At 39.1% G+C, this 25137-nt stretch overlaps 1 protein-coding gene across 1 annotated transcript; it reads right to left on the bottom strand.

The window, feature by feature from the left end:
* Positions 1–6467: 6467 nt before the first annotated feature.
* LOC104958789 (prolyl endopeptidase-like) lies at positions 6468–21693 on the bottom strand. Its single transcript, XM_010786590.1, has 15 exons — positions 21456–21693; positions 19040–19114; positions 18818–18951; positions 18566–18696; positions 18280–18489; positions 18073–18194; positions 17058–17163; positions 15726–15917; positions 12917–13114; positions 11564–11667; positions 11093–11229; positions 9862–9956; positions 9441–9572; positions 8386–8542; positions 6468–7041 (listed from the first exon to the last, which is right to left on the bottom strand). The coding sequence occupies exons 1-15, from the start codon at positions 21495–21497 to the stop codon at positions 6747–6749; spliced, it is 2130 nt and encodes a 709-aa protein (XP_010784892.1). The 5' UTR covers positions 21498–21693; the 3' UTR covers positions 6468–6746.
* Between the last annotated feature and the right edge of the window lie 3444 nt (positions 21694–25137).

Here is a 25137-nt window from a genome sequence, read left to right as displayed (position 1 = left end):
AAGCAGGGAATTGAGTTTTAAGAGCAATGGGACGTCCTTTCCTCCGGAGCGTCACGTGAAGCGACGTCCGTTTGTGATGACGCTGCACAGCTGATCGTCTGACAGAAGCCAGCTCTGTCCCCGTTATTTCCGCACACACCCCCGCCTCTGTTAGTACACATTTACTGACACAAACATTTGTATCATCTGTTGTCGACCCAAGTAAATAAAAATAAAATAAGAACTAATTCTCAAAAAAGATGAACGCCATTCTTAAAATGTATAAACTAACAATAGTTTGATTAATATTGATTAGAGTGCACAAAATAAATAAAATAATTGAGAGAAGAAAAATAGATATGTTATCTATCAAAACCCAGTTAGATTAACATTCATTGGATTTCACACTTTGTTTGTTTGTGTGGATATGTAGCACATTAACATTTTAATAGCACTTAATGACTGACTGAATGGAAATGACAATAAATGAAAATGTAAAACGAAAAAAGCGATCATGAAAATGTTTCCAAAAGATGAATAAAATGATTTTTGACCACTTTGTTGTTCAGATATATCACATATTTGTAACTAAATTATACATTAATTGAAACAAAACACGGTATAAACTGAGGAGTGACTCCCGTGAGGTTCATGTATTTTCTTCACTCCGCTGGGAAACTGCTCTCATGTCAAGAAGCATCACATCAGTGCCTGCACTGCATCGTCCAATCAGTGAGCGATAGACAGTAAGGGGGGCGGGGCGAGTGTCTGAGGATTTCATCGGAGGATGGTCTGGTGGTTCCTCGATTATAGCTCCTCCATTATCGCTCCTCCGGCAAAAATAAGGCCATTGGGACGCTACTCAAGATGGCGCAGACAAATCAACTTCCGGTGAGACCGAGACAGAGGAGTGAGGAAATGAAAAATAAGAGAAGTGAGAAGGGCCCCTAGCCACGTGAATAAATCATCTGACAGCTAAGACATGTAGTTCACAGAGCGGCTTCACACAAAAAATGTGTTACTTCACAGTTTTACAACACATTCTTATTTTTTTGACTTGCAAAATGTTCTTTTAAATTGAAAAACATCATAATTCGTGGCACAATTCAAACGGGATCGAAAGATAATCTTTCTCTCTCCATTGACTTCAATGCATAACTTTTACGAAATAAGGTCCCATGGAGCTTAACCGGAAGGGGAGGGACGTCGCCTCTCTATACAGTTTAATGACTTCTAAAGAGACATCAACAATACAAAATATGGGGGTGACACTTTTTTAACTTAACTTATTTTTTTAACAATGAACTGGTTTAACCCTTTACACATGCATCCCCTGGATATTATTTTAGAAACTGCTTTCATCGCGACGCAATGTTTACAGTGAGAACAGCTGTGAGGTCCGTGCAGAAAGCGCCTACATTTCTCTCTGTATTTGTATGCTGTAGTTTAGTAGATAACTACAAACAAAGAGTCGATATTCTTCTAAAACCATTTAGTGCTTCACATAATAAAATACACAACGGATGTAGCCTGATTATATGCTTTAGGTGTGTGTGGTACAGTGTGTAGGTGTGTGTGATACAGTGTGTAGGTGTTTGTGTTGTACAGTGCGTAGATGCGGCGGACAGACAGAGTTGGAGTTGCTTACTTTTAATACTTGTAAATACAACTTTTGGCCCGTAATTTAAATTCCCCATTTCAGCGACCAGAGAGAGGGGGGATATATCCAGTCTCTGATTGTGTTACGTTATTATGAGAGTGCTCTCATACTTGTTTGATTCTGAAATTGTATATATTTTTATATACATATATGTGTGTGTATATGTCCGCATCTGTAGCCTGTTATTGTCTCATTATACCGCACTGTGAATGAATTAAAAGTAAATATATAAGTCGTCATAAACACATCTGTCCATCAGACAGAGGGCTGCTGTGCCTCCTGTCATCATTAATGGACGTCTCTTTAAAATGCTGCTTCCCCTCCTCTCTCCTCGGTTCCCCTCCTCCACTCACATCTCCGGTGGGCGTGACTAAGAAACGAGGAGGGGAGCCGAGGAGGGAAATTAAGAGTATTGAGAAGCCTTCATAGTGTCTATTGTACTCTTGGCAATCTGCTGACCTTGTCATGAACAGCTTTTGTAACAACTATTTCAGGGTTCAACTATTCATATTCATATAACGTTTTTTGTTTTACATTTATGAAGAACCTATCCAAAACTAAAATAAAATTAAGAAAATGTTTTTGTTTTTACAATCTGGATGAATCGACCCTTTAGGATAACTTTTGTGTCAGCGTCTTGCCTAAGGTAACAGGCTAGATGCTTTAAGCAGCTGAACACTTCAGCTGTAAGGGATCAAAATGAAAAACTCCTGATCTATTTGTCTACCCTTTAACTTCACCTCTGGTGCAAAGAATTGAGCCTTTAGAGCTAACTCTACATAGGCCTCTTGTGCTACTTACTTATCCAGGTGCTATGGGGTTAATACCCTGTATCCTCTTACAACAGAACTCAACTTGCAGTCCCCTCTCCTGGCTACTTCATGTTCATGGTATTCTCTCCTCTGCCATGTGAACTTATTGAGTTTCTCTCTTCTAAGGTTATGTGACTTACTTTTTATTACGAAACGCCCACCTTTAGACAAGAACTGGGTATGGGAAATGATTGTAAATGCAAATTCAGTTAGCGTGGGAGTGAACTGTGGGGGTGTGTAGAAGTCAGTGAGCTGCCCGCTCGCATTGGGTGTGTGTGTGTGTGTGTGTGTGTGTGTGTGTGTGTGTGTGTGTGTGTGTGTGTGTGTGTGTGTGTGTGTGTGTGTGTGTGTGTGTGTGTGTGTGTGTGTGCACATGTGCATATAATATGTGTTGTGCGATGGTCATACATTTGAGAGTGAGATCTTTTCATTTATCTCATACAGTTGCAGCAGCAATCCATACTTTTTATATTAAATTCTTATTGGAGTAGAGGATAGGAGTTTGAGACTTAATGAGTTTCATCTCTGAGCCTTCGCTGGCTGCAGCTTTATAAACCTCCCCCACGTTCAAACACCACCTCCTTCAGATGCTGAACTCCTGCTGCAGCAAAGCTGGATTTTGATCATTCATTATTTGAGACGTATGGTGAATCTCTTGCTCGCATTCGAGAAGCAATGTGGTGAAAAAAACAAGAAAAAGCGTAAATGTACATGTCAGGCTGATCAAGATTTTAACACACAGAGAATGTGACCGGGCCGCTCTAATTAGATGTGCAATCATTTATTTGAAGGGACACATTTGTAATTAAAACGTGAAGTTATCGCAATGCTGCAACTTGACATTCTAAGCAGTCTACTGTGTTGTGACATCAAATATAAAAACCCAATCTGAAATATAGCCGCCGGCGCAAATCTACATAAAATAAATGATGAAATCCCAATAGCGTTAACACTTGACTCCTGGCTGCTCAGGGTCAGGAGCCATCTTAGCAGCTGCACACACGCTAAATGAAGCGAAAAGCGGGCTAATCAACCGCTCTCTAGCTCCTATTCCCTCGCCATACAATATAACAAATGCTATTAGTATGGGTGTGATGTCTTAGTATGCAAACAACAGGTTTGTGTTGGTTGGTAATTTGTCAGGCTTCTCACGGTTCGAGCGTAAATCTTCAATCAGATTTGCCTGTTTATTCACTGTAAATGAGACTGGGACAGGGATTCTTCCAAGAGATTACAGAACATCTTGATTTGAAATGCAAAATGTAGACCGCTGTACCTGACATCCATCGCTTTTTCAAAATCAAGACATGTTTAAGGCCTTCAAATAACTTTGAGGACATTGAAATACATTAAACACAAATCAGATAGGCGTGTGAGTATATCATCAAGAGGTAGAATTGCTTTAAGGATTTCACTTTACAAAGAATAATAGAGAATCACTGCAAGACTAAGACCTCTAATGCTGAGTCGATTAGTCAATGAATGATAATTGGAAATAATAATCAACAATAATTGTGTAGTTAGTTGTTCTAAATTGTGGTAAATGTAAAATCATCAGTTGATCAATGGAAAAATGTGTCAGTTCCAATTTTAATTCAATATTTGAGTGCACACTTTTTGTTCTAGATTCTCAATTTATTTTCTAGTTGTCTCTAGTTTATAATCATTTAAATATCATGTCTATAAAAATATGATTTTAATTTTTTATTGATAATGAAAATTGTGATTTGTTGCTGTCAGTATTTCTGCTCTTCTCCATTTCATATAATCATGAAATGAATACAATTTAATTCTGAAATGATGATTGGGCCAAACATGTGATTCAAAGATGCCAGGAGAAGGAACCGGTAGTGAGAACTTCTCATTATACTTTGTAAACTCAACATTCACGAGTTCCTTGTTCAAATAATATGGTTCATAAATAAACCCTGTTTTAACTGTAAACTTTGCGGCCCAGTCGTCACACAGCTTTGTACCCAAAGCAGACATTCTGATCTTCTTCACTGTGAGATACACCCTCATAATAAGAGAAACTATTGCAGTTGGAAAAAGACTACAAAGAAGTCCGGAGATGTAGGAGGAAGAAAGCCCAGAGAGGTAGCGGAAGGAGCAAAAGGATTCAAAGGGGCACATGGGAAAGCAGACAACACCTAAAGACATTAGTGATTCCCGGCTGTGTGTTGAGAGCCCTCTCCCCTTCTTGTCCTCCCTCTCTCCCCCGCTCCCTCTGCTCCGTGTGAAGATTAAAGCAAGCGGCATAAAGGGGAGTGCAGTCCACCTCTAAGCTAGTGTGAAGGGGAAACTTCCCCCCAGCACAAAAGTTGTTGCTCTCCGCTCTTTTCCGAAGCGTGCCGCAGCTCAAATCGGCTTTGAGAAATTAATCCCTGCATTATGGAGGGAGTAAAGTAAACAAACGGAGGACAGGACGGGGACCTGCGAGAGTGTGAGGCGGCGAGGCTTTTGTAGGTAAAAGCTTGTGTTTCTCCAGAGAAACAGAGCTGTGCACAATGAGAAGGAAGCGAGCTGAAGAGGTGATGGAGGGGGGAGAACGAAGGAAATGAAGCAGCAAAAGCATCCTCAATCCTCGGGGACACTCCTCTCAGCTCTTTCTCCTGCTTGGTCTTAAAGCGCTGTCTCTGTCTCTCATATGTCCGGCTTATTACTGGCTTTGTCTTCCCAGGCTTCATTCAACCACTCTGCCCCTGTGGCTACGAGTCATTGTCTGCAAATCCTCCTGCAGCCGCAGCCTTCCCCTCTCCTTTCCCCTCATATCTACCCACTGAGAGGGTACTTAGATAAGGCCCGGGGTTCAGTCTGTTGAAATCAGAACTTCCCACTGAGCAGAGATTAAACTCTGAGTGACCGAGCGGACAACTTCTCTCACTCTCCGCGGTTGGCTGGCGGAGAGTTTCTATCTCTGTTTTTTTTCTCCCGTTGACAGTTTAAACACCCGTCTGTCTGGGCGCCTCCTGAGTCTCTCCATAAGTGCACTTTCAGTCTCTCTCCGCTTGTCTGCATGTTGCTTCTCGCTGTCTCCGCACATAGCTGCCGTCTATCAGCACTCCCTCCACTTTGTCGGCACAAACTTTAAAGATGATTCTGTCTTCTGTCTCTCTTTACATCCACATCCCGTCATCCACATCTGCTGTTCTGTACAGATGTATCCTACTTCCTCTATCTGCCAGTGATTTCATTTCCCACCCGCTATGCAGATATACCAACAAATCGACAACATTAGAGGATTTATCCAAGTGTATCCTGCTGTTGGTGTTTTTTTTTTCAACACAATCCCCCTGAATGAAGCGACAGCAGTTGACACTAAGGTGACACCCTGCCTTTGACCTTGAGGTGTCGTACAGCTTCTCTATTGCTGGGGTTTCTCTTTGTAGTCCAACACTGCCACTTGGTGGAATATGTATAAACTGCACCCTACAGAAATGACTGCTGTGTTCTTTTTATTATATGATACCTTCACTCTCATTACATTTTAGAGGAGAGCATTACATTTATCATCCTTAGGCGAATCATTCATTTACAGATACATATTTTATATACAAAACTTGATAAGATTATAAAATATTAAAGAAAATGGTGGTTTAACCGAAGGGTTCGTGGGGGGACCAAACTCCTCGGTTGGATCGCAACATTTTGTTCAGTTAATCTAATGTTTTATTTGAAGTGATATGTCACTTCAGCTCCGAGCGTAATTCAAACAGGGGGCAGCGCAGCACGTGTAAGACAAGGCACGTTCCATACTTGAGGAATATTTTTGATGAGAGCGGTTTTGACCTTATTGATAGGTTACATTTGTATGAACCATTTTTACGTTCAGATGTTCATCATCAGAGATATTTCAATAAAAGTAATTATTTCAATAAAAGTAATTATTTCAATAAAAGTTATTATTTCAATAATGATGCTGAACAATTCAGATCTTATCATATTTCTTATTTAAAACTGCATGAACGCATTCATTAAAACACATATTTCATATCAAAGTGAAGATAGAGGTTTTGTTTAAATGCTTTATTTTAAATTATACAATTTATTCCAAATCCACAATATGCATTCAAAACAAATGCCTAATCTTTTTGTGTATTTGATAGGTAAAGGTAATAGTCAAGAGTTATTTCAAAAGAGGCATTATGGTATGTATCTCATTTTTATAATTAAATCTTCCTGTAATGATTCACTTTCACTGTTCTGGTATATTCTTCTGACCTTGACTGAAAGAATTATAAACCATTAATCCCTTAAAAAGCATCCCTTATTGCGAGCATCTTTTACCAGCCTCTCTACTCCTTCCAGCTGAGCCCCAGTGTCTCGGCGATAAAGCAGTAGATGTGCGTATCCTCCAGGATGGCCTTGGCGGTGGGCTTCCCGGCGCCGTGCCCGCTGCGGGTGTCCACCCTGACCATCAGAGGCTGGCGCTGCCCGGGGCTGCGGCCCACCCCATGCTGCAGCGCCGCGCAGTACTTCAGGGTGTGGAGGGGCACCACGCGGTCATCGTGGTCCCCCGTCAGCAGCAGGACGGCAGGGAAGGGGGGGCCGGAGTAAGGGGGCTGAGGCAGATTATGGAGAGGAGAATACCTGGAGAGAGGAGGAAGTGAGAAACACCAGTAGAAAGGAAAGTGTGAGGGATTCAGAATGAAAGAGAGGGAATGGGAATGACTTTAATGTGTGAAGAAGTCGCACGACACCAATTTGTTGGCATATAATTTTGGTGTGCAGCATAAAGGGGGCTACATCTACTCTTCATTGGTCTAACTCAGGGGTGGGGAACCTCCGGCCTCCGGGCCGTATACGGCCCGCGAGACAATTTGGTACGGCCCTCGAGATAATTTATAAGAACACGCAAAAAAGAAAAACATTTGAGAAATCTAGACCGCAAAAAAATTAAACAAGAGAGTGCCTGTTTTTCCTAGCCAAGGTCAGGGTCCTTGAACACAACACGAGCCTAACGTGTCATCACGTGGTAGGCCTATTATGTCTCGTTTGATAGGGGTGCAGTTCTGACAGAGAGCACCAGATCGCCACTCCGGCAATTCATTAATTGCAGTACCCATAAGGAGCTGTAAACATGCCACGGTTTTTGCGTGTCTGTGTCTTTAGTTGAAAGCCCAGTGGCGATCTGTTCATCTGTCATACTGATCATACAGTCAATAACTTTGTTGTTATTAGCATCTGGTTAGCTAGCTATGCTAACGAATATAAGAAGCTTTTTCTTCAACCAGTGAGGTAAAGGCACATCTTTATATGATCATTATAGTTATAAAAAAATAAGAGAATAAAGTAAACAGGTATAAAATACTATATGACATTAAAAAAAGTTGTTATTAATAAACAAGAATACAGTTTGAAAGGGGAGTGATTTGTAAAATATCCATAAAGAAAAATAAATCTGCTTACAGTTCTGTTTCATATGGGTGTTGAGAGATGTATCCATAGATCTCCTGATGTTGCTCTCAAAGTGCACCAGATTGATGCTTTTAACTTCAACATTTAAAAACAAAATCTTCCCGGGGGAGCATGCCCCGCGGGGGTTAGGTCCCCCACAACTTAAATCATGTCCACATGGATAGGAAACTAAATACATTTGCACACATCTTATGTCCATATCTTTCTGTTTTGGTGGTCATGCCACAACCGTGCACGTGCATGCATACGCGAGCCATGCATTGGTAAGATATCTGGATTAAGAGGTTGTTTTTTCTTTGCACAGCATGAAAGAAAGGCCAAATGAATGGGCTGTGATTTTAGTATTTTTAAGCAGAGGTCAATAATTTGTACGGCCCTCGGAGGATGTTGAAAAAATTGAAATGGCCCTTGAGAGGAAAAAGGTTCCCCACCCCTGGTCTAACTGATCAATAACTACAACACGTTCTCATGAATATAAAGTATGTGTAAGTGATTCACTTCGTGTGTGTTTCCTACTTGATCAGCCACTTGAATTCCTCGGGGTCGTCAGCACAGCCGTAGTCGGTGGTCCAGGCGTGGCCGATGGTGAACTTGTGGAACTTCAGCATGTCCATCACCCCCACCTCTGCCACAGCACAGCCAAACAGGTCTGGACGCTGGTTCACGCATGCAGCTGTGTGAGCATTTCAAATATGTATTACAAATCCCTTCAAATACACACAGTCAAACACACACATAGATTCCCTTAACTTCACACTGTAGGACACAATCACTCCTAAATGGCCACCAACACACCAGGGAGGGAGGCATTGGTTGGGTTTGTGCGATGCCATATGGCGGCTCCGCCTTTGGTAAATGAAGTGACTAAGCACAGTTTAATGTGCTGTTTAATAGAAAATGTATTGAAGCTAAGCAGCTAACTGCCGTTTGATTAATTTGACATTAGCAATTATGCCAAAGATGTAGTATAAAGAATGCATTCTGATTAATGTAGCTGAGACTAGTAACGGACCAGTGATCCTCCCAAGTTGTTATCGTTAACTTCAAAGCTAAACCCCTTACTTTTAGCAGCAAGTTGCAATGAAATTGGGTCCTGAGGAGTTGTAGTATTTATTCCTCTAATAAATAAACTGTACACACACTGTACAATGTATAATTCCAATTCTGACTTCGTACTCACACACCTCTATTTCCTTTCTTTCTCTTTCACTCTCAACTACACTCGCTAGCAGTACACAGAAAACCTAAGCATGAGTTATTATTTACAGGGAGTTTGCTACATTTCATTTATTTATTTTCAAAATCAAAAAATGCTTAGGCCTCTAGTTTGCAATTCACTGGTGGAAAATGGCGAGGGGGTAAAGGTAAAGCTGCATTCAAAGGTTTAAAGCTATAAAAACATTTTAGGGGTAGAATTTCCACAACTTTAAGATTTTAACACCTCTAACACATAATGGACTTTAGCATAATAGTTTCCAGGGTATATATTTCAAACCCATTTAATACTTCTTGTTCTCTATCACTGGCCGTCACACTAAACACATAACACACACCGTTAATCCTGCACTCACCCACTAGCAGTCCTCCATTAGAGGCTCCGTTAATAGCGATGCGGCTGGCCGTGGTGTACTTCTCCTGGATCAGATACTCTGCTGCACACTGGAAGTCATCTAAGCAATTCTGCTTGTTCCCCAAAGTGCCAGCTGCAAACACATACACACAGAGTCAAAGTCACCTTTAATGTCAATCTTTCAGTTTGTGTGTACACGAATACAAAAATACAATAATACAAGTATATATGTCTGAGTGTGTGGGGAGTTATAGTCCAGTGGGGGCAGGGGGCGAGGGGCGGGAGGGGCGAGGGGAGAGAGTTCAACAGAATATGCAGACTTAAACCACACCCACTTATGTCTAATGTTTTCTAATGAACACTCTCTGACACACTCCTAAGTACAGTTTTGTCTTTCTAGGTACATTCCTAGATGTCGGTACCTTTGTGCCAGGTGAGGCCGTACTCGCCCCCCCCTCTGATGTTGGCCACTGCCAGGATCCCTCCCAGGTGGCGTACAAACAGCAGGTAAGCAACACTGATCACAGACAGAGAACATAAACAAAATATGCATAAAAGGGTGTCAAAAAAAACTAAACATAAAAGGATGTTTTATTATTTGAAATAGCAAAAGAGCATAGTTCGATTACATTTAAAAAATATAAATCACACTCCTAAATTAAAAACATGTTAATACGTTACATTTGTCTCGACAATCTCAGCATGTCAATTATAGTTACACGCCACCCTTGTGGTTAAGTACTATATGAAGTCATCTACAGTCAACAATGGTACATTTGTGCAGATTGTGTGGGGTTCACAAAGTAACAACAATATACTGTTGTTTCTGTCATTGGGCATTTAGTATTCATACAGTGTTTCTAAAGCACCACTGATACATATATTTGCACCGGCACCCTGTTATTTACAGAGGAATCAGACACAAAGTAGACCCTCATATGTGTGTCCCTGTTCTGAAGTAGCCAACAATGGCAGGTACGTTTGCAAGAGTGGCAACATCCAGCAATCAGCTCACTCTCACTGGCTACGCAATCACAAATCATCGCAATCATATATAACCTTGCTGGTTAATGTCATATGATAAGAGTGGGCAGTGCGCTGGTCCTCAGATCAGGGGGGTGGGGAACACCGGTTCATTCCCACAGTATTCATGTATTACATGTCTGATATATGTAGTAATGTAAAGCCCTTTGAGCACTAGTTAAAGTGCTCAAATAAATGCAATGAATTCTTATTTGTATTATAGTGGATGGGAGGCCAGCAGAGACGACCTCTTTGAGAGCAGAGGATGCTGTGGTGACTATTGCCACTGAATATCACCTGGGATTGACTAAACTGGGTTAACTAATTGGACGCGTGCAATATCCATGTGCGACAAAGTTTAGCTTTCAATATCTTTTATTTTCAAAGAAAAACAGCGTGTTCACAGACACGGTCAAAAAACGTTTGCTCTCCCACTCGCACCTGTGCCAGGAGACCATTTATATGCTGTTGCCCCATTACGCCATCTAGTGTTGAAATAACAAAACATATAAACCATACTAATGGGCGCGACAGATGGTTTTAGAAGTAACATGACACCTTTGTTTTTCTAACCCCCAACAATTCATTCATTTTTCAACTGTGTGATCTGAAGAATGCAGGTGTACTCACTTATAGTGTGGCTGTAAGGAATGCTCAAAGCCTCCGTAGCCATAAAGGAAGACAGGATGAGTCCCGTCCTTCTTTAGGCCCTTGGTGTGAACTAAGAACATGGGGATCTTGGTTCCATCCTTACTGGGATAGAATACCTGTCAATACATAGAGAGGATCAAATAAATCAGTTATATTTATGTACTTATATCTGTATTTTACGATAAATGTCTATTATTGAATGGCACATCAGCTGTGTTTCTGATAAGTCCCTGACACAAACAGCATTCACCACTTCCTCATTCATAGCAATTGCTGGGAAGTGTGCATCATGATATGAATATGCTATCATTCCATGCAATAAAAATAACATGAACTTGAGTTAACTGTGAGATGACGGGAAGACCATAACAGCACTAAAAAAATGTAATGAGGTACTTTGAGAATGGTGACGTATGATCACAAATAAAAAGAAAACATGGAGTATGTTACCTGGTTGGTCTCATAGTCCTCTTGCTTGATGCCTTTTACCTCCACCTCCCTGAACACCCTGGGCTCTGGGGGTGCATCGCTCAGATCACAGTGGTAAATGATACCTGGGTACCACAGAACAGAGGTCACATAAGTAAGAGGGCCCTGCTTTTTTAACACATTTTTCATATCAAGTCAAACATTTGACGATAAGACTTGTTACATTACAAATTGCACACCCTTACAGTTATACAGGCAGCTACTTTCACCAGCCTTCTGTACACGAACGATATATCTGACCAACTAAGAGCCTGTAAAAGTGTCTGTATGATTGGTTACACCCTGATAAACTACAGTATTTTATGAATGCAAACGATCGGCCATGTTCCCTCTCCTGCAGTATTTCAATAGCAGCTGATTTCGTGCTCAGAGGGTCAATTTAGAAGCTCAATAAAATACTGAAACAGTGTTGTCATGATTTATAGATAAAGGAAAAACGATTTCCCAAAATGTTATATCTCTGGACTATTGCCATGTGTTTATGATAAAAACAAAAATATCTTGAGCGCTTGATTACAGATGAAATGTCTGATGACGGTGACATATATTATGTGCTCAAGCTAATAAGAACATTTTACATGTGTAGAATGTCAAGATAAGTCAAACATATTAAACATCCCTTTATGCTGCTTCTATGTGGCTCAAGTTTGGAAATACGAGCACGCATAAGCTTGAGGTTGCTTGTAATGACCGTATGCAGATGTTACTTCTAAAACCTTGGTGGTTTTGACCAAGTTGTTTTGAGATGCAGGCGTCAACCCTTTCCCGGCTCTATTGAGATAGCTGATGATTCACAAGAACACCATCATAATGCTGCTGTCAAAGTATGATGTTATTGCTGATAACTTATGTAATATCATGTTTCGTTTGATAAGATGTAGATTTATTATTGTAACTCTATTATAAAGCATTCATCATGTGGTGTATAATTGACCTTTGGGAGTTGCAATTAACTCATTACTTAGCCCAAAACGCACTGGTTCAACTGAATAATGGTGGCTGGTAAAGAAGAAAAACAATTTTTTGAACAACAGGTTTACACTAGAACGTGTTGTTCTTCTTTTTTGTAGTTGATTCTTTTTCTGCTGGGTAATTTTGAAATCTCCAAAGCGCATATTTCCTAATAAAAATCATTTAATCCCTTATTTAACCTAAAACTTATCAAAATATAAAAAAGCCATTTAAACTATATATTTCTAAATGTTGTTTCAAGAGCATTGATGGCAATTGTGCCTTTTCATGTAGGATTAGTTTTTAAAATACAGTTTATCATTTATAGTTGTATAACTTGAGACACTAATATGTCATGGTTACCTGGAGTAGTGAAGGAGGTGAACTTGTAGAAGAACTCTGAGTGCTTCTTCTTGCAGCTCACTCCTAACACTGCTCCGACGCCCAGCGGCAGATCCCTGACCAGCTGGCCTGTGGACAGCTCGTACACCTGCAGGATGTCCTTCACATCGTGGAGGTAGTTAACCAGCAGGTGGTACTGGTTCACACAGGAGACAAGGCCTGCAGAGGGATGTGTGTTAGAGTGAACATAACAACATGTGTATCAGGATCAGAAACCCTTTATTTGTCCCTCAGCTGGTGTTATTCCCACAGAAATTGTTTACCGTAATTTTCGGACTATAAGGCGCACCTGAATATAAGCCGCAGCAGCGGCATACCACTCTCGGTTCCACTTTTACTTTTGCGCGCTACCTGTCTCACTCTTTTCCGGCCTCCAGCTTTTCCTGCTGGAACCCGCCGCTTAAAGGTGGGGGTCCGCGGACCGGCCATAGAGCCCATAGAGTTAAAGGTGTTGGCCGCTAGCTGTAAAAATCCATAGATTAGCCGCACCGTTATATAAACCGCAGCGTCGAAAAATAGGGAAAAAGGCGCGGCTTATAGTCCGAAAATTACGGTACTTGTTTTCTTTTTTTAATGTTTTTATCTCTGTCGACTTATTTTCTGCCATTTATCTTACTAATAATAAATCATGTCATCCTGGATGAAGCCAAATACAATAACTTTCGATTGCACAACACCTTATTTATTAGCAACATTAAATGAGATGCCACATGTAAAGATGCTAATCAAAGACTTCATGTATGCACCATGTATGCTTTCACTGTCACAATATGAGATCTCATCAACAGCCAGCAGGGGGCAGTCTAATATATGATCAATGTAAAGTGCAGGATGCTGCCCAGCAGATGTCCTTGCTGCTGAATACACTGCATTTGTACGGTTTACTCATTTATTACGCAGGGGAGCGTGAGACCATAAGTGTCATCAGTGTGAAGGCAAGGACAACACAGATTAAACTGACTTTAAATTTCGTACAATATTGTCAACAGTCTGATGCCCACAACCACCAGCATCCATATAAAGGCAAATTATAGTTACCAAGATGTAAGAAGCATGACTGAACTCATTCTTGAGCTTTTATGAGGCTATTTAATAGTGATGGGATTTATGGCTCCTTGAAGGGAGCCGGATCTTATGGCTCCGTTCCTTTCAAAGAGCCGTTCAAAAGAGCCGTTTTTTTTAAAGTGGGCGGGGTTACTAGGTTTATCTGCTAAATAATCACCAGGATAATGATTGACTGTATTGCCAGACCTAATGTCAATAATCTGCATTGTAAACATAACACAAGGGGGCGCCATATCCATGTCGTTCATGTCAGTAATACTTGGTGTGAAAGCGGCTATTAATGTACTTTAAATTTACCCTCTGTATGTCAATAAAATTGCCTTGCCTTGAATGAAATTCACACAACTCTTAATATTAGATAGCCTACTGTGCTTTTAAGTGGCGATGGAGATTATTTGTTGACTCTGCTTTAAATGATATTTTTGCCTTTACAAATGGTGCGCTTTATCACTGCCTGGGTTTTGGTTGAAGTGCATCCAAGTGCTGCTGCGTTTTCGCGTTTGGCTCATTTTCCTTCCGAAAAACACGTCGTCTACCTGTCCTGTCACTTGTTATGACTTCTCTCTCTCTCGTATTCCGTTAAGACCCACCCCATCTCACTTCTCGTGCTGAAACCTATGGCTGAAACCTACCAGAGTAGGGGCGGGTCTTCACAGCATACGTTTGGGGAACAAAATCAAGCTTTTTAAAAGGCGAGTGGATTTTGGCAGGCAGTGAGTGCGGACCAACGATTGAACGATAAAAAGAACGGCTCTCACCAAGTACGACTGGTTCCCCTCGTTCGTACCAAAGAGCCGTTCAAAATAATCGGCTCGTTCACAACCGACACATGCTATTTAAAAGATCTGTTTAAGAACCATACAAAACATATTGTCAGATGTAACTCAACTTCTTACTGTCGAATGCATACACTAAATTGCTTGATACCATGTGTGTATGTTGCTTTACGCAGACGGGATATGCATACTGTACAAACATAACTAATTTGTTGAAAAATATTTTTAAAATATGTTTTATTATGATGATTTATATTTTTTAAATATGTGATATCAGTATCATTCGGTATCACTTTACTTAAACTACATTTAACCATATTCAGAATTTTAAGCAGAATAAAAAACATCCAAGCTTTATAACATATCAATGCAATTGTATGCAGCCATAAACTGAAATGAAGTGCTTTTACACAACAGTGTCAGCATTTATTACTATGAAGACCTCATTTATATGATAGCAGAAGGGTTTTCCATATTTGTACTCAATATTATGCTGTGTTTTAGTAATCTCTAAGTGCAGTTACCGTCATTTATGATTCACACCAAAAACAAAATGCTTGTTGGTCAAGTTTCGCTTTTTAGTAGAGTTCCCTCTGACGGAGTTCTTCGACCACAGAAGCAGAACTTCCCAGTTGTTGTGGTCGGACTGTCATCAAAACAGAGGACCGATGTTCTGTGAAACACTGTTGTGCAAGATTATAGGAGCTCAATTGTGGAACTTCGTTACCACGTATATGCCCTTTACGCATTTGTAAGTATGGTGGAGTTTTCACACGCTCTAAACAAACCCACCGTTTTCATTTTCCAACAAAGATTTGTTTTACACATCGTCAGTCAAAGTGCTGTATGAATTTTAAGATGTGTTTCTTCTTTTAGAGAACTGATACTAAACAGGTGTACATCGTAGCAGACTTTGCCTTTTCACTCACCCAGGACATCTTTGTCGTGCTGGGGGATGAGGGTAGTCCAGTGCTGCCTGTCTGCTTTCTGGATGTCAATGTTGATGAGACAGTACCGAGGAGCGTCCAAGTTAGAGTGGAAAGTGAACACGGTTCCCTCGTTGGTGACATACGAGTACTGGGCATCAAAGTTGTCCACAAGTTTGACCCATGGAAGCAGGCCTAGTAAAGAACATACATCACTAAGAGTTTAAAATAAAAGGTGTATTGTGTTATTTTTTTTTCATCTGTTTCCTTGACAATTGGGAGTTTGAATAACTATCTCTAACGCAGCCAATAAAAATAGCTGAAATATAATGGATTGTAATGACCAATCACACTTTTCCCAATTGGCTTTAACTAAAAAGGGTTAAAGGGGTTGTGAGATAATTTTTATGAGGCATAAAATAACTGGGAAAGTGAATTTTGAAATATCAGCATCTGGTGAAGTAACCGATGAGTCAACAGCCATCGGCATCAACCCCTTTTCTGCTTACACAGCACGTTCCTTTTGTGCCAGGAAGCTGTAGAGATATCTATTGCTGATATATAATATGTCCACTCAAAAACTGGTCTTGATTTCAATCAATCCATGTTCGACCTGAGAAACATTAACATGTGTGTTGAACAATAGCATTAATGTGTGATGTTTCAAAGCAGCCTTTGTTAAACAATATGAAAGTGAGAAGATTTTAACTGGACAGGTTTGGTCAAACAAAACAAGACATTTTCAAAAGACAATTCCAAATTCTTAAATATTAAAGTTAAAACAAATGTAAAGGACTTTCCAGGTCCAATTCCCCAAATTAGGGTTAGGGTTAGTTCAAACTAACCCTAGTTAGCTCAAATTCAAGAAACTAACAAAGCATGGCAGATCAAAGTTAAGTACTGTTCAACTTTTTTGAGGCAGGTTGCAAGAGACATTGATTTACCATAAAATAATTAATAATATAATAATAATTTACAAAAGCAAAACAAGCACGTTAAGTTCCATGTACTGCAGTATATTAATCCATTATATTTAGATTTGATTATTTTTAAAGTTTTGGCTGTGGAATTGTTTTTAGTATTGTCATCAAGATACTTTGGGCAGGTATCCTATCAACGTCAACATTTTGTTCAAAAATGATACGAAGTTGCTATCTACCACCAGTTTGGATCACTTTTGGGATCAATAATATTAATGAATGCTTGTATATTTGAAAGACATCATTTGCATCTTGTCCAGCATCAGATTCTAACACACATGCAAAACAGAGTGGTCCTAATTCTCAATAAAAATATGTGCATTCTTGTATTATTGAAATGCTTAATGCTACAGACCTGTGATGCCATTGGGGAGCTGCTGAAGGTTGCAGTACCACAGCTGGTTGACAGGTTCACATCCTTCAGTGATGGACAGAACAGCATATCTGCCATCATCTGATATCTGGAAAGAGAAGGGAAAGAAAAAAAGGGAAAGATAGCAGTGTTTCCCCTAGGATGGAGTCATAGCAGCGGTGCTAAGGCACTCGGGCCCAGCTAAATGTGAGCGCGGAGCTCACTTGTGTCTGCCAGCACAAGAAAGGCTCTTGAGGCTCTACAGGTGTATTTTGCTAAATTTCCTTTATTGAACATACAGTAACACAAATACTACACATCCATATAACAAAAAATCAAAATCAAATGTATGCAATTTTATTATTTTAACCTGCTTTATTTTGGGGTGAATCTCACATCCTCTAGTGGGGTCTGGGGGCATGTAGCCCCGGTAAAAAACATTTTTAAATGTTGAAGTTAAAAGCATCAATCTGGTGCACTTTGAGCACAAAATGAATTTATGGATACAGCTCTCAACACTCATATGAAAGGGAGCTGTATACTTAAATAAACCAAACATCTTTAGAATATGACCACAACCAATAACAAATCATTTAAACTTGTTTATTCTTATCTCATGTTACCTAGTTAGCATTCTTTCTTTCTATTTATGCATATTTTACGAATCACTCCCCTTTTAAACTGTTTTTTTTACTGTCCTATAGTACACATTGGAATTATTTCTTACTTTATTTTTTACAACTATATTAAATAGTTAAAGGTGTGCTCTCTCTAGCTCTCTCACTCTCTCTCTGTCTCGCTCGCTCACAAAGGCTGTGTGGCCCAGATTATTATTTTAATGTATTTTAAAAAAGATAATAATAAGAATAATGTTGGTACCTGGCTGCGCGCGCATACATTCAGCAGCGGCGCAGCTGAATGTATATAGGAGGAAACACTGGATAGATATTTATTCCCCTACTGTCCTGATTGCAAATAGGGGATTATAATAAGTGGTTCTAGATAAGTTAGGACTTACGGTGACTGAACTGTGCCACTTGGGATGTTCGGGGAACTCTGCAACCAGAATGTCTTCTGACTGTTTGGTGCCGATGACGTGGTAGTACAGCTTCTGATTCACGTTGCATGTTGTCTCTGTGCCTTTAGTGAAGAAAAAAAGAGGGGTTTAGTCTTGATTTCATGTGGAATAGGTGTTGTTCCGCTTGGAGCGTTTTGTGTTCCTCACCATCAGTTTTGCCTTCCTGCCGCGGGTAGCAGTTGTAAAAGATGCCCTTGGCTTCGTGGGTCCATGCCAAGCAGCTGAATTTAACCCTCTCCAGTACATCAGGAAGTATGGTGAGGTCATCTCCCTTCATGAAGTTAATTGTTACCCAGTCTGAACCACTGCTGCTCAAACCATAGGCAAAATATTCACACTCCTCTGACAGGCGGCCCACTGGATGGAGAGAGGGACAAAGAAAATAAACATATTTTTCTTTATAATAACATGCAAAATATGTGCCTGGACTCACTTCTCAAAGCCACAGTGCCATCTTCTGAGAGTGTATTCGGGTCAAAGAATACAGTGGCAGCTCCATCCAGAGAGTCCTGCACATACAGCACTTCCTGGTTTTGAAGACCCTTGTTATGAAAGTAGAAGTACCTTGAAATAAAAATGGAAAATTGTCGTTCTTTATAGTTTTATTTACTTCAGACCTGCAGTTAAAAGTAGTTGCTCTGTAAGTGTTTTTCAGTCTGACTAATGCCTTCTCTTTTACTAGTACCTCTTCCCTCTCTTGTAGGGGCAGCTGTATTTGGGATGGTCATAGAGCTGAGTGAGCCGCTGGTGGAACTGAGCCCGGACAGCGCACTGCTCCAGGTATGGCATGGTCAGTTTGTTCTGCTCCTCAACAAAAGCCTGAATCAGAAGGAGAGAGGAGGGGTGGAATTTTTTAAGTTGTGGGTATTGACACTGCTTCTGCTTTCTTAAAGAGATCAATACATACCATGGTTTCTGCACTATCAGGGTCTTCCAGCCAGGTGTAGGGATCACAGATCTTTGTACCATGATGGTCATCCACCTACAACGTAAAAACAACAACAACTTTTTTCATTCGTTGGCGTAGAAACTTGATTTTCTTGATGGAGAGAGTTGTCTTGCCGTGGCAACCCCTCTCTCCCTCCCTCTTCAGTCCATGCAATTTGCTGTAAAACTGAAGAGCACCTACATGTTATAAATGTGTCATTCATGTTTGCCTTGTCAACTTGTTGCTTGTCAGCACAGGAATTAAGAGTGCTGCTTTGGGGGATTACGAAACAATGACTTTGATACTCAGGTGGGAAGAGTCTTTGTCAATGTTCTTGTTAGGTTTCCAGCAATTGCATCAGATCATAATATCCATTATTTGAGAAGCATTGCATAATCATTTATAATAATTTCACCTTTTCTTGAAATCATGTTTATTTTTATTTTATTGATACACTGTTGACTCCCTTAGTTGTTTCAGTACCTTTACACTTTGCGATGATAACATTTGAATCAAATCTAATTGGTCCATCCCTTGTAAGTGACAGCATTTGTGAGACACTGCAGAAAAGACGTGATCAATTCTGCACATAACGTTCCGGATTTTGATTCCACAATTTTGATACAGATGTTTAAAGCCGTCTGGGCAAATAATACTACTGGAAAAATGTATGCAAAATGTAACCAAAATATGTCCCAAATTGTGTATACTGTATCTGATATCAGATCAGTACGAAGTATTGGCAGATACCCAAGTTGCCGTATTTGTATAAGTATCAGGAAGGAAAAGGTGGTCGGGTATATCTCAAACTGTGAAAACAAGGCAGACTTTAAGGAGAAAATTACCTTTCTTAGCAAAGAAAAGAATATATGAAAAAGGTAAGCCCCTACTAATAATCAAACTCTCAAATATTTTCTGAGATTAAACCAATGCACGCATCTACAGTCAAATTAAAATAACCAGTGTATTGAAAACATGGTAATAACTGTCAGGTATTATGTGATGAACCATTTAACATTACATAAGATTGTATACAGTAAATATTGATGGCACACCAAATTGTGGCAAAGGTTGGGGCACAAATTACAGTCATTGAGCTGGTTGATATAAGTTGGTTAAGTTCAAATACTCAATCTGTTAAGTCTGAGAATAATATAATTGATTTCTGCAATAAGATGATATTTGGGTAAATGATAGTGTTTATCAGTCGGACTAAAGTTTTTATCTTGAACATTTATCATTGTCCATAAATCAGTAAAAGGGTTTACTGAGTGTAGTAACCTAATTTGCCCTAATTCTTTCTCAGCTAATTTCCCAGTGTTTTGTAACATAATCGTGTATTTTCTTCAACTGATACGTGAATAATTCTGGCAATGCCTCACTCAATTAAGGGGTGATACTAGTGTGTCACACGCAAACACTGCTGAATTTTGTAGTATGGCAAACGTCCAAGTTCCAGACATTATAAAAATAAACTCTCAGGGCGTCCTCATTTACTGGTTGTGATACCCTTAAAGGAAGTGACGCATGTTGGGTTTTCAAAAGCTCATTTTGGTGCTTGGTTGTCATTATTTGACAGAAGCAACAATGTTAATCACTGTTTTATTATAATTTTAATCATTTTTTATAATTTTAATTTTATAGTATATTAAAAATGCCTGGGCTTTAGAGTATAGATCAGACAAAATAAAACCTTAAAATAAGACATCCATTCTGCAGCATTTTCTTTTAAATATTAAAAATAGCTGTAAAATACAGATGTATCAATCAGTCAACAAAATAAAGTCATACAGCTTTAGGCTGCTAATTTAGTTTGGAGGAGGCTTTGACAAATCTTTAAAAGTTAATTCATCAAGTTGGCAGATACATTACAGAACATGTATCTTATAGGTTGAATAAATAAATAAATAAATATGGTGGGTTAGGGCTTATCATGTGCATAATAAAAAAAAAGGTTTTATGGACTAGCTTGGGTTGGACTGCGTAGGACAATAGGAAACAAAAATAACAGACTGGCTACTTTCCTGCAAAGGAAGGAATACTGCATTACGAGAACCAGTTGTCAGTTATAATGAAACCTAAAATAATGCTAGCTTCGACACACATTGAAAACATCTCGTGGTGTGTCCATTTTTGCTTTTCCTGAACTGCATGAGTCAACACATTTCGAAACAGTAAACGTTACTAAGTTATTAAACCAAGAACGTTTTTCTTTTGGTTTCAAAGTTTTGTTTCTTCATTGCGTTGCCATTTGCCTTTCTCTAACCCTTCACCGCCACCGATATAACTTGTATTTCTCTTCCTTGTGTCGCTTTTCCTGTGAGTTTTCAGCAGAGAATGTTACGGAATGACAAACAGACAGAGAGAAATCTCACCGCAGGACTTCGACACTGACCTTACTCTCATCTCTTCGGGCAGCCGGGTACTTAAACGCCATGGTGGAGTTTCCTAAAGTTTTTCTGTTTCCCTAATTCGCCTTTCTGTTGCTAGATACTTTAGTTTATTGTATTATTGAAGTTGTGTTCAACTGCAGCGTCTCCACCGAATCAATGGAGCCTTGAAGTGAAAGTGAAAGCATTCTTTTTTTCAAACATATAATAGACACCAGACCATACACCAGACACGTTTATGGAAACCTTGTAATATACAGGAAGTGATGTGTCAGGAAGTATGGAAAGCCAGAAAGTCCAAAACTGTTAGTGCGCCCACGCATTTATTTTTTAATGTATATCAATCGCGCAATTTACAACTACTACAAATGTCATGTGGTATTGGTAACCTGAAGAAAAATTATTATATGCAAAAACCGCAGAACAAACAATTAAAAAAATTCTGTTGGCTCAATAATGAAACAGAGCAAATTAGACGTGTCTTCATGAGAGCATATGCACATGAATACTTTGCTAAAACTAGTGGTATAAAATCTGTTTTGATCGGAATAAGATAAAATACTGGGCTCCACTTATCAGAAAAAAGTTACAAGACAATACTTAAGACCGAAACCTACAATAATTTAAATTCAATTGATACTAAAAGTCCTCAATTTGAGAAGCTGCGTGCAAATAATTGGCACATGTTCTTATCATGTGACTTGAATGATTTATTGGTTATCAATAGTTGATTTTTTTCATTTGACTCATCAACTAACTGAAATTTTTAGCTTTTGAAGTTCTTGCATAAAGCACTCTTTAGTAATTCCTTTGTTGTAGTACAGCGGAAATATATGGTTTCTATTGAATATTAAACTCCAATTAAATAAAAAAAAGAATCCTTTGACAATCAAATGACACATCTTTCGTTCTTTTTTCTTTGGAAGCAGTATTTCTGGCTATAAATCAAATCATTTATAATAGTGCAATCGATGAACAACAAAATAAAAGCCTTTGTTTGTCATCAACAACACTTGCATCATGTAATATAATCAACTTTAAACCACATGCGATTATTATTATTTTTTGTTTTGTTATTTTTATCTCCTATTGTAAAGCATCCTTGGGTTTCTTGAAAGGCACTATACAAATCTAATCTAATCTAAATTATTATTATTATTACATGCAGTATATGTCAGTGCCAACAAGAGATATGTCTGGGCTTGAAGGGATTTCCACGTTATTTCTTTGCCACACCTAAATGTCACACCACATAATTCCCAAACTCATTGAAAGGTTCAGTTTTTTCAGAGTCTTGCTTTATTCCCCAACTGCTGTTCCAGTAAGTCAAGCGGTTAAGAGTGTATCATGGCTTTCCCTCACATTATGATCATGATCCTATAACATTCCATCACTGGATCTTTTTTTTGTCTTATGGTGAACTCAGTTGTTAAATGTATGAAGGTAGAACAACATGTTGAGACAGTATGCATCCAGGATTAACAGCCCCTCAAGATGGAGGGACAGGAACTAAAACAGAGAAAAGAAGAAAAACAGAGTTTCAGACGTGTAATCTTTCTAATCCACAAAGCTGTGAAAACGACTGGGGAGGAAAGGGGGGCAGGAGGAGAGAGATGGTGGGACAGGGAGTTAGAAAGAGGGCTAATTTTCAAACTAATTTAGCTAAGGTGATTAAGTGAGACTGGCTTGGTGAGAAAATAAGCTGTTAGAAGGCCTCTGACCTTATTTCAGTGTATTTACCTCTCAGTCTCAATGGTTATATGTATCTGATTATATGGAAGTCAGCAGCAACCTTTCTAGTGTATGCAGGGGAAATAAAATGTATTTTCTTTGTTTAAATCTCGACAATGATAAGTTCACATTGTTTGTACTTTATTTATAAAAAGGAAAACAGTCTTTGTCTGAAAAAAGAAAATGCATGTTACATGTTTGATAGGTCATACAGTTTAGAGTGCACTGACAGTGAAAAAGTAGCCTATTCTTCAGTTTAGTTAGCAAAAATGATAATCAAAACTAATAAAAGCCACACCTACATAATGTTATGATGAATTATGATTAAATTGTTTAAATAATGGGTTGTTTAAAGAAAAACTATATTGTTGTTTTTATTAGTTACATCTTACACTGCAAATGCTTGAAAAATACGTTGATGAAATATCATGTTGTGGTTTTTTATGTAAAACAATTACTTTCTTTGAATTGCCAAAAAAAAGGTATTACAAATGTATTTGCCTGACTAAGAAGCTCACTTAGTGATGAATCATTACTTTGGTGATTACCTAACAACTGTAAGGCAACAAGTGCTTTAATTGGTAGTAAAGACTGCAGAAGATCCCGAACTATTGGGGCCATGGGGGATGAAAGTGGACCATGCCAAGCCACAGGCAGATGGGCTGTTATTATGGAAGCAGATATATTGAGCTCCAGACAGCCTAAGCCCTGCAGCGGCCCAACCATGCTGGCTGGGCATGGCGTGCTGTACAGATGGGCCTTAATTGGCTGGAAAGACCCAGGTAGTTTGCCAATCTGCGAAAAACAGAGAGATTAGATTAGCCATGTCAGATTACAGCAGAGTCAGACAGTGTCATCTGACTGTGATGCAGCCCCAGACTCACCCACCGAGAGAGAGGCACAGAGGGGAGGGGGAGTCAGGGGAGGGGCTGAGATGTTGATGTTGTAAAAGTGGAAAAGAGGATGGTGATGACAAAGGTGAGACTATTTGATTTAATGACAAAATGTGCCAAGGAGTGAAAGAAAATACATAAAGGGTTCATTTCATTGTTCATTTCAATCTTTATTTCGAACAGATTAAAAAATAATAATAATAACAAATTTGAAAAACAGAATACCGTATTGTTAAAATATAGTATTTATCCACATTCATGATCATATTTATATATTCAACAAAAAAAGTCTTCATATTCATAATAATGTGTCCAAAAGGGAGCAGGAGGAAGCAAATGCTTATTAATTCCCACCCCTTACTTGATCAATGATTGTCCTTTAAATCATTATGCAAGTTATTCCTACTTACATTTACATTTATACATACATATACAATCATTTCTCATCTTCAATCACCTCTCTTCATTCTCATAGTTTTCCCAAAAAGTGTATCTGTACATCCTTTTAAACTGAATTATGCTTGTGCTTTGTTTTAACTCCTGCTCCAAACCATTCCATAAATGGCAATTGGCATCTATTGGTCCGTGGTTTGATCCTCAGCCCTTGGATTCAACATCAGCCAGTGTCCTTGGGAAAGATAGTTTATTTTAAATACTATGTGCATGCCTTTTTATCTAATAGTGTGTTATCTTTCGTCTCTATCAATACAGTTTTTTACTGTTAATTTCCCCTCTCTGGGATGTATAAAGGAATTCTGATCCTGACTGAACCCCAAATTGCTGCCAAGTCTATGGTACAAAAGTGTATGTAAGTGGCTTTAGATAAAAGCATCAGGTAAATTCCATGTAGAGAAGAAGAACAGGGGATTTCAGATTTTGAACATTTTGTATCAAAGCCACCAATACACACATCTTTACATTGCAAATGGGAATACTACTGTATATGTATAAGGGCCTCTATGTAAACACATAAACACACACAAGTGAACAACATTATTCCCCCCCCCCGACCTATTCCTCAACAGATGGCGCAGAGTGCAGCCAAGGAAATAGATAATCCTTT

Source organism: Notothenia coriiceps, unplaced genomic scaffold, assembly GCF_000735185.1.
Source record: "Notothenia coriiceps isolate Sejong01 unplaced genomic scaffold, NC01 NC01_scaffold00029385, whole genome shotgun sequence".
Lineage (NCBI taxonomy): Eukaryota > Metazoa > Chordata > Actinopteri > Perciformes > Nototheniidae > Notothenia > Notothenia coriiceps.
The sequence above is the reverse complement of the archived record's forward strand: the minus strand, read 5'-3'. Positions and strand labels throughout refer to the sequence as shown.

Excerpts from the sequence above, each read along its gene's own strand:
- LOC104958789 (XM_010786590.1), bottom strand. The coding sequence starts at position 21,497 with ATGGCGTTTAAGTACCCGGCTGCCCGAAGAGATGAGAGTAAG. Across the intron at positions 15,918-17,057 it reads GCTCCCCAATGGCATCACAG|GCCTGCTTCCATGGGTCAAA; the intron begins GTCTGTAGCATT and ends GTTCTTTACTAG. Across the intron at positions 8,543-9,440 it reads TAATGGAGGACTGCTAGTGG|CTGCATGCGTGAACCAGCGT; the intron begins GTGAGTGCAGGA and ends ATGCTCACACAG.